Below are 15,639 nucleotides of genomic sequence, written 5' to 3' on the forward strand. Positions count from 1 at the left end.
AGTACTTCTTGTGTATCTATTAAAATAAAGACAGTTTATTTCCTGTAATCAATAAGTATTGTGAGTAGCAAAATGAATTTTCTAGTATTAATTCATTGTTGATTTCCCATATACACCCTACTTGCTGATGAGTTGGCTGGGATCTTTCAGCTTGTACTTATAATAAGTATCTGTATCACAAGTTAGGTGAGCCTATCATTTCCTTTTCCCGTGTTCCTATCCAATTTTGGTGGTGTGGTTATGTTAGCCTCATAAGAAAGTGACACTTTCATGCTTTGTTTTTCTTTGTGTAATATTTTTTCCCCTGTATTGTATATGAGAAAAATTCCCTGTTATTTGCAGGAGGATTTTTGTGTGACGATTTTGAGTATAAAACCCATTTGTTAAAGATTATATTTCTCTCCTGTTTTTCTCTCACCATGTATCTTTCAAAGAGTAGAAGTGTTTAATCAATCAAGTTTTCAAAATTTTCATCTTTTATGATTTTTCGGTCATATGAAAAAAAAAAATCTTCCTGAAACAAGGTCACAAAGATTTTCTCTCCTGTTTTTGTAAGTTATATAGTAGGGCCTGTGATCATTTTGAGTTAACTTTTATGGTGCAAGGCATAGATCAAGATGACTTATTTTTGTTGATGTATATTTGATAATACCAATAAAATATGTTGAAAAGAATATTATCTTCTCCATGGAATTGCTTTGGCACCTTTGTTAGGAATCATTTGATTCTTCATTATTTGTGGGTCTGTTTCTCGTCAGTATTCTCTTCTGTTGATGTTTGTCAGTCGTTTTGCTAATACTATACTGTCTTCATTATTGTTGCTGTAAAATTAGTCTTTTTTTAAAAATTTATTGGGATGACAGTTGTTAGTAAAATTACATAGATTTCAGGTGTACAATTCTGTATTACATCATCTATAAATCCCATTGTATGTTCACCACCTACAGTCAGTTCTCCTTCCATCACCATGTATTTGATCCCCTTTACCCTCATCTCCCACCCCCACCCCCCTTACCCTCTAGTAACCACTAAACTATTGTCTGTGTCTATGAGTTTTTGTTTCTCATTTGTTTGTCTTGTTCTTTTGTTGTTTTTGTTGTTTTCACATATCAGTGAAATCATATGGTTCTCTGCTTTTTCTATCTGACTTATTTCGCTTAGCATTATACTCTCAAGATCCATCCATGTTGTCACAAATGTTCCTATGTCATCTTTTCTTACCGCCGAATAGTATTCCATTGTGTATATATACCACAACTTCTTTATCCATTCATCTATCGAAGGACATTTTGTTTGTTTCCATGTCTTGGCCACTGTAAATAAAGCTGCAGTGAACATTGGAGCACACGTGTCTTTATGTATAAATGTTTTCAGATTTTTTGGGTAGATACCCAGGAGAGGGATTGCTGGGTCATATGGTATTCTATTCGTAATTTTTTGAGGAACCTCCACACTTCCTTCCATAATGGCTGCAGCAATCTGCATTCCCACCAACAGTGTATGAGGGTTCCTTTTTCTCCACAGCCTCTCCACCACTTGTTACTATTTGTCTTGTTGATGATAGCCATTCTGACTGGGGTGAGGTGATATCTCATTGTGGTTTTGATTTGCATTTCTCTGATGATTAGTGATGTTGAGCATTTTTTCATATGTCTATTTGCCATTTGTATGTCCTCTTTGGAGAAATGTCTCTTCAGATCGTCTGAAATAAGTCTTGAAATCAGTATTGTGAATCTCCCTTCCTCGTTCGTTTTCATTGTTGTTTTGAATAGTGTAAATCCTTTACCTCTTCCAAAAAGTGTTAGAATCTACCTTGCTATCTTCAAAATGTGCTCTGATATTGTGTGATTGAAATGACTGTATACATCAGTTTTAGACCCCCCTTTTATGTGCCGGGAACCAGGGGCAGACACCCATATATTCAGATGCCCCTCTGCCTATGACGGGATTATATCCTGATAAACCCATTGTAAGTTGAAAATACCGTAGGTCAGAAATGGAGTTAGTACCGCTAACCTACCAACCGTCATAGCTTAGCTTAGTCTCCCTTCATCGTGCTCAGAACAGTTACATTAGCCTCCAGTTAGGCAAACTCATCTAACACAGAGACGATTTTGTAATAAAGAGTTGAATATCTCATGTAATTTATTAGGTGTATCATTTTCACAGCATTATAATGGTGAAAATATGTGTAAGTTGAATCATGAGAAGTCGGGCCATCTGTATATATATTTTTCCCTATCTCAGTTGCATCAGCATTTACCCAGTTGCTCATGGGGCTTCTCTAGGTATAGCAGTACAGAAATGTAATGATCAAAATTTTGTTCCTTCCTCTTAAAGGGATCTGTTTTCCATTCTTCCTTCCCATTGATTAACGTTAATAAAAGTCATCGCTCTCTCTTTTAAAAATTTGATTTATTTAGACTACAAAAACAAAACAGTTCACCCATTTCTCCCACCCCTCATCCTTCACCTCTGGCAACAACCAGTCTTGTCAGTATGAACTTAGGTGTTTTTTCTGGGTTTTTTTTGTACTTTCCACTGGTACACCTCTGACAATTAAGTTCGCGAATTCATCCTAGAAAAAGTGCTACATACCTCATTGCTGAATATCACTGTGGTCAACTTTAAAGTACTCCCATTGGGAAACTTTGCACCTAAGACATTCATCTAGTTCATCCTTCAAAGTAATTTTGGGACTCTTTTTCCTGGAATGACCATCAGAGCTTTCACGTCCTGAATGTCACCAAAATGTCTTCCTTTCAATATTTCCTTTATCTTTGGATAAAGAAAGAGGTCATTGGGGGACAGATCAGGTGACTAGAGAGGGTGTTCCAATAGTTATTTGTTTACTGGCTAAAAACTCCCCTACAGACAGTGCTGGTGTCTGTAGGGGAGCTGGTGCCTTGTCGTGATAACAAGAGCCATGAATTGTTGGTGAAAAGTTCAAGTCGTCTAACTTGTTCATGTAGCCTTTTCAGCACTTCCAGTAGTAAACTTGGTTAACTGTTTGTCTTGTTGTCACAAATTCATAGTGAATAATCGCTCTGATATCTGAAAAAGTTAGCACCATTGTTGCAACAAGTTCGCGAACTTAATTGTTTGTCTTTTGTACTAGAGATCATCCGGTATTTGTCTGACTTATTTTACTTTGCTTATTGCCCTCCACATCCTTAAATTGGTCTCCTCTACTTTGCTAAGTAAAACTTTCTCCACTCTTGCACAGCATCGCGTCTGAAAGACCAATCTGATGATATGTACGACCTCCATTGCTTACTGGTGACTCTTCGTTGGTTCCCTGTTACCCCAGCAGAACTCCAAGGGGATGTGTGTACCCTAGAGAGTGCTCAGGACAGTTCACTAGGACACGGGAAAAGATGACAGGATGCCTAGTTATAAAGCTATATCTAAAAAACAATCACTTAACTTAATCATTAGTATATTAACTGACAGTCTGTGGTATATAACTTAGAAATAAATGCAAACGTCTGTGCATAAGAGTACTATTTGTGCCAATTATGTGAGTACTCTCTCAGTGTAAGACAATGATCACAGTGTAAGACAATGACAGGACCATCATAAGCTTCCTTTATATATATATACATATATATATATGTATGTATGTATGTGTATATATATATATATATATATATATATATATATATACACACACACACATATATATATAGTTGTTGTTGTTGTTGTTGGGGAAGAGGAACAGGACTTTATTGGGGAACAGTGTGTAGTTCCAGGATTTTTTCTAAGTCAAGTTGTTGTCCTTTCGATTGTAGTTATGAGGGCACATCTCAACTCCAGGTCCAGTTGCCGTTGTTAGTTGCAGGGGGCGCAGCCCACCATCCCTTGCGGCAGTTTAGGAGTCCAACCAGCAACCTGTGGTTGAGAGCCCACTGGCCCATGTGGGAATCGAACTGGCAGCCTTTGGCGTTAGAAGCACGGAGCTCCAAACGCCTGAGCCACTGGGCTAGCCCATAGGCTTCCTTTATAACAAATTGTTTTAAATTCTCAACAGTAAACCTGATAGAAATTAATTTTCAAATGTATTTGCCGGGATGGCCAGATGGCTCACTTGGTTAGAGCATGATCACTGAGCAAGGGGGATGCCGGTTCTATTCCCATATGGGCCAGTGAGGTGTGCCCCCCCCCCAACTAAGATTGAAGGACAACAACTTGACTTGGAGCTGATGGGTCCTGGGAAAAACACACTGTTCTCCAATAAAGTCATGGAAATACACACTGTTCCCCTTCCCCAATAAAAAAAATCTAGTATTTGCCATGTCATCTGTTTCTGAACCCTTGTGATTGAGTAAGAAATGTGCTGTTACAGGCCTCAGTGTCCTTCAAGGACGTGACTGTGGAGTTCACCCAGGAGGAGTGGCAGCACCTGGGCCCTGCTCAGCGGGCCCTCTACAGAGATGTGATGCTGGAGATCTACAGCCACCTCGTCTCCGTGGGTGAGCAGACCTGACCATCTCACTCCCTTCGGGATTCAAGTTTTTTTCTCTCTCTCCTTGTTCGTATTGAAATTATTGTTTTGGGGTGTAATTAATATAAAGTAAAAGTCAATAATTTTCAGTGTATAATTTGATGAGTTTCGGAAAATGCCTATAGGTGATCACCACCATCAAAAAATAATGATATAAAATACTTTTGTCACCCCAAAAAGTTTCCTTGTATCTCTTTGCAGTCATTTTTCTCTCACCTTCCCTCTCCCTGGCTCCTTAGTCATATTAGTTTTGCCTTTCTAGAAATTTACATACATTGGTACCTCAGTTCTCTAACGTAATCCATTCCAGAAGACCGTTCGAGTTCTGAAACGTTCGAAAACTGCCAAAAGCTAGGCCTCAGGATCTTGCACTCAGCGGAAGCCGCGTGACATGTTCAACTTCCGAGGCGTGTTCAAAAACCAAAGTATTTACTTCTAGGTTTATGACATTTGTAAACCAAAATGTTTGTTCACAAAGACGTTCGGAAAACGAGGTACTACTCTATATCGTGCATTATTTACTCTTTATTCTTGATTCTTTTAATGTGTTTCCCCGAAAATAAGACCTAGCTGGACAATCAGCTCTAATGTGTCTTTTGGAGCAAAAATTAATATAAGACTCGGTATTATATTATACCCGATATCATATCATATTATATTATATTATATTATACCTGGGCTTATAGTAAAATAAGACCAGGTCTTATATTAATTTTTACTCCAAAAGACGCATTAGAGTTGATTGTCTGGCTAGGTCTTACTTTCAGGGAAACACTGTACTTAGCTCTTTTTTAAATTTTATTAAATTGTTGAAGTGACATTGGTTAATAAAGTGATACAGGTTTCAAGTGTACAAGTCTATAATACGTCATTTGTATATTGCATTGTGTGTTCACCATGCAATGTCAAATCTCCTTCCATCATCATATATGTGGCCCTATTTATCCTTTCTAACACGCCTTTCCCTTTGGTAACCACCATATTGTTGTCTATGAATTTTTGTTTCTTTGTCTTACTCGTTTTTTGCTTTTGTTTTATATTCCACATATGAGTGGAATCATATATTTCTCGACTTTTCATTTAACTTACTTCACTTAGCATGATAATCTCAAGTTCCATCCATGTTCGCAAATGGCAGTATTTCATCTTTTGGCATGGTGAATAATTCATTGTATATACCTAGGTACTACGTCTTCTTTATCCAGCCATCTATCAAAAGACACTTTGGTTGTTTCCATGTCTTTGCCATTGTGAATAATGCTGCAATGAACATAAGGGTACATAAATCTTTACAGATAAATGTTTTCAGATATTTTTGGGTAGATACTGAGAAGAGAGATTGCTGGGTAACATGGTAGTAATTGTATTCTTAATATTTTGAGGAACCGCCATACTGTTTTCCATAGTGGCTGTACCAATTTACATTACCACAGGCAGTGTATGAGGGTTCCTTTTCCCCCCACAACCTCTCCAACACTTCTTATTACTTCTCTTAATGATAATAGCCATTCTCACAGGTGTGAGGTGGTATTGCACTTTTGTTTTGATTTGCCGTTCCCTAATAGCTAGTGAAGTTGAGCATCTTTTCATATATCTGGTGGCCATTTACATGTCTTCTTGGAATGAGTATCTGTCCTGGTCCTCTGCCCATTTTTTCATTGGATTGTTTAGTTTTTGTCATTGTCGTTGAGTTATATGAGTTCTTTATATATTTTGGATATTGGCCCCTTATCATAGGCTTTTTTATAAATATCTTTTCCGATTCTGTTGGTTGCCTCTTTGTTTTATTGATAGTTTCTTTTGCTGTTCAAAAGATTTTTTGTTTGATATAGTCCCATTCATTCATTCATTATTTACTTTATTTTTTAATTTATTTTATTTTGTTTTTTATTGGGGAACAGTGTTTTTCTACAGGGCCCATTAGCTCCAAATCGATGTCCTTCAATCTAGTTTTGGAGGGGGCAGCTGAGCTCCAAGTCCAGTCATTGTGGTTTTCAATCTTTAGATGCAGGGAGCGCAACCCACCATCCCATGCGGGAATTGAACCGGCAACCTTGTTGTTGAGAGCTCACGCTCTAACCAACTGAGCCATTTGGCTGCCCCTCTAGAAGCTCAGTGGCAGCTCGTTGTTTTCAATCTAGTTGTGGAGGGCGCAGCTCGCTGGCCCATGTGGGAATTGAACTGGCAATCCTCTTGTTCAGAGCCTGCGCTCTACCCAACTGAGCCATCCATCCACCCTGCCCATTCATTTATTTTTGCTTTAACTTCCCTTGCCTTTGAGATCAAATTCATAAAATCCGCTGTGAGACCAAGGTCTGTGAGTTTAATACCTATGGGTTCTTCTCCATGTTTTATTGTTTCCGGTCTTATATTTAGGTCTTTGATCCATGCTGAGTGAGTTTTGGTGTATGGTGACGAATAGCAATCTAATTTCCTTTTGCATGTGGTTTTCCAATTTTCCCAGCACAATTTATTGAATAGGCTTTCTTTGCTCCATGCTATGTTTTTGGCTCCTTGTTGAAAATTATTTGCCTGTATATATGTGGGTTTATTTGTGGGCTCTCATTTCTGTTACATTGATCTGTGTGTCTGTTTTTCTGCCAATATCATGCTGTTTTGATTATTGTCTCTTTGTTGTATAATTTGAATTGAGAGGTTATGAACCCTCCAGCTTTGTTCCTTTTTCTCCGGTTTGCTTTGGCTAATCAGGATCTTTTGTGGTTCCATACAAATCTGATGATTTTTCTTTGTTCTGTTTCTTTAAAAAAAATGCCATTGGGATTTTTATGGAGATTGCATTGAATCCATGTATTACTTTGGATAATATGGCCATTTTAACTGTATTAAGTCTTCCAATTGAAGAACACAGAATTTCTCTCCATTTCTTTGTTTCACTTTGCTTTTGAGATTCATGTGTGCTTTTGTGTATCTCACCATTCTTTTTATTCCCAGGTAGTATTTCTTTGAATGTATGCACCACAATTTGTCATTGATATACCAGTTGATAAACACGTAGGATTTTCCTTATTTGTGCTGTTAGGGATAGAGCTGCAGTGTCCATTTAAGTACAAGTTTTGTTCAGACCTTTCTTTTCATTTCTCTTGTGTAAATATTCCGAAGTATGGTATTATTTTGTTCTTATGGTCACTTTATAGGAACCTGCTTGATGTTTCCAAGTGGCTTTGCCAGTGTGCATGCCCGTTAGCAGTGTCTGATAGTTATGGTTGCTCTACATTCTCACCAACATGTGGGAATGGAGGTCATTATGGTTTTTTGTTTTTGTTTTTAACAAACAACAAACGTAGATTTCTCACAGTTGTGGAGGCTGGAAGTCCAGGATCATGGAGTAGACTCCATGTCTGGTGGAGACCCACTTCTGGGTTGCAGGCTGCCAGCCTCTCACTGTGTGCTCCCATGGTGGCCGTTACTTTGTTTTTGTTTTTGTTTTGTTTTTTATAGTCATAAACTAGATATTTAAAACAAGATGAAGAGACCACTTAAAATTGTGGGAGTAGAAATCATTTTTTGTTTTAGTCTATTCCTTTCTACATTTCCATATTTTTGAAGCCCAATAAATGTTGTTTTCAATTTACATGTGACTTTTAACCAGTAGTGCTTTCATTTTTTTTCCTATAACTTTGTGCCGTAATGAATTTTCTGGATGTGCACAAAGAACTGGAATTTATATAATAAACAGCTGGCAAATACATTTTACATATCACATAACTGCATATTAAATATCTTTGTGCTTTAACATTTTTTATATTGGAGCATGACTAAACTATTTTTTTTTTGAAAGATTCTAGTAGATGTTTTTGTATCTTACTGGGTTTTAATTTGTATTTTCCTGATGACTAATGAAGTTGAACATCTTTTCAGGTACTTTTTGTCCATGCATGGATTTTGTTTCTTGAAATCTGTTCAAATATTTAGCCCATTTTTTTCCTTTAAATTGAAGTTTATTGGGGTGACAATTGTTAGTGAAGTTACATAGATTTCAGGGGTACAATTCTGTAATACATTATCTGTATCTCACATTGTGTGTTCACCATCCAGAGTAAGTTCTCTTTCCATCACCATATATTAGACCCCAGGTTTTTTTGTTTGATTGGGTTTTTTTTGAAGATTTTATTGGGGAAGGGAAACAGGACTTTATTGGGGAATAGTGTGTACTTCCAGGACTTTTTTCCAAGTCAAGTTGTTGTCCTTTCGATCTTAGTTGTGGAGGGTGTCGGTCAGCTTCAAGTTGTTGTCCTTTCAGTGCTAGTTGTGGAGGGCGCAGCTCAGCTCCAGGTCCAGTTGCCGTTGTTAGTTGCAGGCGGCGCAGCCCACCATCCCTTGTGGGACTCGAGGAGTTGAACCAGCAACCTTGTGGTTGAGAGGATGTGCTCTAACCAACTGAGCCATCCGGGAGGCAGCTCAGCTCAATGTGCCGGGTTCAGTCTTAGTTGCAGGGGACCCTGCCTACCATCCCTTGCAGGACTCGAGGAGTTGAACCAGCAACCTTGTGGTTGAGAGCCCACTGGCCCACGTGGGAATCGAACCGGCAGCCTTCAGAATTAGGAGCACGGAGCTCCAGCTGCCTGAGCCACCCTAGACCCCAGTTTTTAAGAAACTGTTTTTTTTTTTAAATAGTTACATTGACTTGACAGAGTTCTTTATATAATCTAAGTACAAGAGCATTATTAGACAAACACTTTGCGAAGTTTTCTGCCTATCTGTTGCTTGCTCTTATTTTCTTAACAATGTCTTCTTTTTTTTTTTTTTCAAGTCAAGTTGTTGTCCTTTTAATCTCAGTTGTGGAGGGTGCTGTTCAGCTTCAACTTGTTGTTCTTTCAGTCTTAGTTGTGGAGGGCACAGCTCAGCTCCAGGTCCAGTTGCCGTTGCTAGTTACAGGGGGCACAGCCCACCATCCCTTGCGGGAGTCGAACCAGCAACCTTGTGGTTGAGAGGATGCGCTCCAACCAACTGAGCCATCTGGGAGCTCAGTGGCAGCTCAGCTCAAGGTGCTGTGTTCAATTTTAGTTGCAGGGGGCGCTGCCCACCATCCCTTGCGGGACTCGAGGAGTTGAACTGGCAGCCTTGTGGTTGAGAGCCCACTGGCCCATGTGGGAATCGAACCGGCAGCCTTCGGAGTCAGGAGCATGGAGCTCCAACCGCCTGAGCCACCGGGCCGGCCCCTCTGTCTACATTTTTGATGTCTAGCTCTGACAGCTCACAAACCTCATGTCCTTAATCCTCTGTACTCCACATCTGGGCAAGATAATGATTAAGTCTGTCCCTTCCATGCTTGGCATGAATGAGGCCATTTAAATCACACAGATCCTGACTTACTATAACTTGTCAGGTATACACAGCAACTCTCACTCTGGCTCCATCCTCTGACCCCAGTAAAATCCAAGACCACTTGCTCCGTCCTTCAAACTATTTTCAGACTGCATTAGGTACCTACCCGGCTTTCTCCTGAAAGCCTCAGTCTGTGAGTAACAAACTTTTTTGTGTCCTCATAAAAAAACACCCCAAACATGGATAGTTACAGAGGGAGGAAACAAAAAATTGAAACAGATGTCTGCAAATTGACCCCATTGGAATTCCAAAATATGCTCATCGAAAAAAGAAAAGATGGCAGCAAGTTCTTTTGCACGTCTACAGCATATTCTTAGCTAACATCTGCTGAGATACACTGATTGGCAAAATGGCAATCCTTCTTGGCCTTAATCAATACTGGTGCTCAAATTACAGTTACATCTGGGAATTCCTGTAAATTTGAACAAGATACTTCTTATAGGGGCAGGTGTTGTATAGAGGACAAATAGTTATGCTTCACCTGAACCATTGGAATGATTGCCTTAACCAACCTCACTGTGGTGACACAGCACCCATTGTAGTGCATCATGGACCTAGTGACCCAAGAAAGGTAATGAAATTACATGTCTGACACTTACGCTTCATTAGCTTGACAAATGGAACTCAGTTATGGCCGTTGCACACAGTCTTTACAGGCGAGGTCTTTGTTTCTTTCTTTTTTTTTTTTTTTTTTAAGTTTTATTGGGTAACAATGTGTGTTTTTTTAAGGACCAATCAGCTCCAAGTCGTTGTCCTTCAATCTAGTTGTGGAGGGCGCAGCTCAGCTCCAAGTCAAGTCCAGTCATGGTTTTCAGTGTAGTTCCAAGGGGCGCAGCCCACCATTTCATGTGGGAATCGAACCGGACACCTTGTTGTTAAGAGCTTACCCTCTAACCAACTGAGCTAACTGGCCGCCCTGCATGCAGTTCTTAATCACATCCAACTTGCTTCAGGAGCACAGATGTGATCATTACATTGATGACGTGCTCCTCTGAGGAGACACATTTGACATAGTCATTCTCGACATACAGATACTCATAAAAGAGCTCACAAAACGTAATGAGCTATTGTCCCATCCTTAGTACAAAGCCGCACCTCCTCAGTTAAATTCCTGAGAATTATTTCGTCAGTTGAGGGACTGCTGTATTTCTGACATTCATGAAATAGCTCTTAGCACTCTCCATATCCTCAACGTTACCAATACCTGTAGTTTTTTTTTCTTCCTTTGGTTTTTGGTGACAACATATTCCTTTTAAAAAATTTTATAATATTAGTCACAAATCATCCACTTTGAATGGTGTTTCCTACAACCAAACGCTGTATAATCTGCCTAAATTATTATGTAAGAGGCACTTTTATCCCTAAGAGACTCTTACTGTAGAGGCTTTAGCAACCTCTTCTCATGCCTCTTGGACTTTCTGGACCACCCATGCTTCACATAAAATGCCCATGAGCCTCCGATGCAGGAAAGTGCCCCCATTATCATGTGACATGCCATTGGAGCAGCATTGTGGACTGCACGCTTGCCTTTCCTGGAAATAGATACATGTCCTGACTCTGACTTTCAGTACCGAGCTGAACGGTGTGCTTTGTGTCCTAGAAGCAGTGTCCGTCAACCTCGGGATGGCCAGTGAGACCTCCTGGCTGAAGTGCAAGTGGTGTTTACAAGACAGATACACACGAGCTCTCTGGCACATCCCACATGCAGCAGGAAGGGGCCTGGCCTGCCCTGTGCTCAGTCCATGGGTAGATGGTGCAGTGCTGGAGGAGGTCATCCTTATTCCAGACCTCTTGACCCCCTAGGGAACCTCTTGGGATCAACTGAACGAACAGCAGAAGGAGTTCCCTCATTTTGCGGATGGCAGTGCCACTGTGACTCGTAACGGATCTCCCTGGAGAACTGCTTCTTTTCCTCCTTTACCTGGGATTTCTGTGATCAAGACTGGACCCAAGATAGTACAACTGGCCAAACTTCAAGCACTCATCTTGCTATTTGAGGATGCGCTAACCAATATTGGTCCCATCTGCACCGTTTTACAGACATTTCAGCTATTGCCAATGAACTGACTGTGTGGTTCATCCAATGACAATGACAATTTCCTCTCCAGTTTAGTCCCCTTTGGGGGAAAGACTCTGGACATCTTGCCTCCCCGATACCCAAACATATAAATCACGGTTACACATGAGTCTGGCCATACTAAAGCCATAATATAAGCCGACATGAAGAGACTCCAGATCTCCTTTGAAGCGCTAGATTGTAATTGATGATGACCAAAGGACTTAATGTCACTTCTCAAAGTGCACAGCACTGGGCTCTTGAACAAACAACTTTCACTTTCTTCACAACCTCAGGTTGCAGTCCTTGTAGAGTGCCATGTTAGTTCATGAGTTCAAATCCAGTTCAGTGAAACATGGCATCTTTCTGTCATCAAACATCATAGGTGAATTGTAATGGAGTCTGACTCCATTATTGATGTTTCACTTCTAACAGCCCTTCTTCGAATTCTTGCTACGTAAGATATTTTCATTTGTGAATATTGTTTGATTTCTTTGTTTCTAATCTGGATAACTTTTCTTTCTGTTGCCTAATTGACCTAGCTAGAACTTACAGTACAATAGTGAATAGATTTGTCGAGAGTAAATATCCGAATATTCACTCTAATCTAATATTCTAATCTTATGGGGAAATCTCCAGCATCTGATCATGCAGTATGATGCTAGCTGTGGGGTTTTCTTAGATACCCGTTATCAGATTGAAGAAGTTCCATTCTGTTCTTAGTTTGTTCAGCATTTTTATCATGAAAGAGTGTTGAGTTTTGTCATAATGCTTTTTCTGTCTATGAAGATGATCGTGTGGTTTGTAATCTATTGATACGGTGAATGACATTGCTGGATTTTTGGATGTTACACCAGCCTTGCATACTTGGGATAAGTCTTACTTGGTCATGGTGTATAATACAGTGAATGTGTTTCTAGATTCAGTTTGCTAGTATTTTGATGGGGATTTTTGCATCTGTATTCGTAAGAGATATTGGGATGTAGTTTTTTTGTGATGTCTTTATCTGGTTTTGGCATCAGGGTAATGATGGCCTCATTCAATGAGATAGGAAGTATTCCCTTTTCTGTCATTTGGAAGAGTTTGTAAAGAATTGGTATTATTGGTTCTTTAAATGTTTGGTAGAATTCAGCCATAAAGCCATATGGTATTGGACTTTTCTTTGTGGGTAGTGTTTTGGTTACTGATTCAATCTCTTGTGATAACTCTATTTAGAGTTTCTAGTTCTTCTTGACATAGTTTCTATAGTCTGTGTCTTTCCAGGAATTTTCCCTTTTATTAAGTTATCTAATATATCGCTGTACAATAGTTCATAATATTCCTTTATACTCATTTTTTATTTCTTTATAGTCAATAGCAATGTCATCTCCTTCATTACTGATTTGAATAATTTGCGTTCTCCCTTTATTCTCTGGTTAATCTAGGTAAAGATTTGTCAGTTTTGCTGATATTTTCAAAGAACCAACTGTGGTTACTTTGATTTTGTACCTTTCTTTCATGAATTTCTAATCCAGTCTTTATTGTTTGTTTCCTTGTGTTTGGGTTAGATTGACTTTGCCCTTGTTTTCCTTTGCATGAAGATGTGAGGGTTAGGTTGTTGATTTGAGATCTTCTTTCTTAATACACTTGACCCTTCAGCAACATGGGTCCACTTATACATGGATTTTGTTTCATTAATCTACAATCGGCCCTGCACATCCCTGGGTTTTGCATTTACAGATTCAACCAACTGTAGATTGAAAACAGTATTTTCAATCTGGTTAGCAGTCCATGGATGCGGAGGGCAGACGGGATGCATTGTTTTATGTTATTTTATATCAGCTGTGGATGTTAGTGTCCGTGAGATGGGGTCGTCCTGGAACCAACTCCCCATGGATACTGAGTTTAACTCAAGTTTTGGGGAGTCAATACTTACGTGTCGATTTTCAACTGCATGTGGTTGGCCTGTTGTACCTGCATTGTTCAAGAGTCAACTGTACAGTTTTTTTATGGCTATCAATTTCCTTCTAAATACTGTTTTTGCTGCATCCCATAAGTTTTGGAATCTTCTGCCTTCACTTTCGATCATCAAAAAGTATTTTCAATTTTCCTTGTAATTTTCTCTTTGGTCCTTAGTTATTTAGGAGACAGATGTTCAATTTTTACATATTTGTGAATTTCCAAAATTTCTTTATATTACTGTTTTCTGATTTCATTCTATTGTGGTCAGAAAAGATACTTTGTGTTATTTCTATACTCTTAAGTTTTTTCAGGTGTGTTTTGTGACTTCGGACATGGTATGTCCTTGAGAATGTTTTATGTGCATTTTAGAATGATGTAAATTGTGCTCATGTTCCGTGGAATGTGCTATCCATATGTCTGTTAGGTGTAGTTGGTTTATAGTTCTGTTCCAATCATGTATTTCCTATATAGTTACTCTATTCATTATTGAAAGAGTGATGGTGAAGTCTCCAACTGTTGTTGTTTAGTTGTATTTTTTTCCTTTCACTGGTCAGTTTCAACTTTATGTGTTTTTGGTCTCAGTTGTTGCATGTGTGTATGTTTATAATTGATATAACATCTTCTTGATGGATTTACCTTTTTGTCATTGTAAATATCTCTATCACTAATAACATTTTTGAATTTAAAATGTATTTTCTTTGATATTAGTATAGCTTTCCTATGTTGTTGTTTGCGTGAAATATCTTTTTCCCTTGTCTTTACTTTCAACATCTTTGTTTGAATGTAATGTGTATCTCCTTAGGCAGCATGTAGTTGGATGTAGTTGGATCTTGTTTTTCGTTTTTGAAATCTAGTCTGACAATTTCTGCTTTATCTCTGAATTGTTTCGTTTTTTCCATTTAATATTATCATTTATATATATGGGTATTTGTCTGCCATTTTACATTTTGTTTTCTACATGTGTCATGAAATGTTCTTGATTTCTCTACTAGTGTTTTGTAGTATGTGAATATTTTTTAATATAACATTTTAGTTTCTTTAATGATTTTTCACAATATTTTTTAGAGTTTATTTCTTTAGTTGTTTCTTTAGGATTCACTATATACACCTGAAGTTACCAGAATCTATATCAAATTTATATTAACTTAGCTTTGGAGACATATATACAGTTTACTGCTATGTAGCTCTCTTCTCCCCTGCCCTTTCCCTTTTTGGTATTGTTGTATGTTAATTGTTGTAATACATGTTAATATATTGTTAATTTCTGTTTTTCATTTGTTACTGTGTATTGTTTGGTGTTATTTTCTTAGTATAGTATATCTTGACTCCCACCTACCTCTTTTATGATTTTATTGGGAAATATAAAAATTACTTCTGTGTGTTAGAAAGCGAACATTGCACACCTGTAGTCATTGTTTTATACGGTTACTTTTTAAATCAGTCAAGAGAACTTTCTTTAGTGTATCTTGTAAGGTGGGTGTTTTAGCAAGAAACATCTCTCAATTTTTGTTCATCTGGAAATATTTTTATTTGGCCTTTATCTTTGAAAGATCATTTTCCAGGATTCTTGGCTGATAGTCCTTTTCTTTGAGTAATTAGATTATATCACCCCACTTTTTCTGATGAGGAGTCTTACTGAGGATCTTTTTGCTTCTCCACTCTGGAAATACAAACTTCCCACTTCTGTGTGGTGCTTCCGTGTGTGCGCATTCTGTTTTTTTCTGGTAATTTCCCACGCCTAGGTAGTTTCTTTACATGTGTCAAATTAGTATCCACTCAAAGATTCACAGGA

General features: G+C 38.4%; 1 protein-coding gene across 4 annotated transcripts in view; it reads left to right on the forward strand.

Annotated features, from left to right (window-relative positions):
* Positions 1-15,639, forward strand: part of LOC109439570 (zinc finger protein 37A) — a 36,275-nt gene that overhangs the window by 1,859 nt on the left and 18,777 nt on the right. For 2 of the 4 annotated variants that reach the window (XM_074330277.1, XM_074330280.1), the window contains exon 2: positions 4,346-4,472. The exons of 1 other annotated variant lie outside the window; for it this stretch is intronic. Coding sequence is in view for 2 of the 3 variants with exons in the window: in XM_074330280.1 (XP_074186381.1) it covers positions 4,346-4,472 (127 nt within the window). In the remaining variant the exon portion in view is untranslated. Of the gene's footprint in view, positions 1-4,345; positions 4,473-11,450; positions 12,067-15,639 lie in introns of those variants that run through there. One more of the 4 variants, XM_074330279.1, reaches the window with a different exon arrangement.

This window comes from Rhinolophus sinicus, linkage group LG04 (genome assembly GCF_036562045.2).
Source record: "Rhinolophus sinicus isolate RSC01 linkage group LG04, ASM3656204v1, whole genome shotgun sequence".
NCBI classification, from domain to species: domain Eukaryota; kingdom Metazoa; phylum Chordata; class Mammalia; order Chiroptera; family Rhinolophidae; genus Rhinolophus; species Rhinolophus sinicus.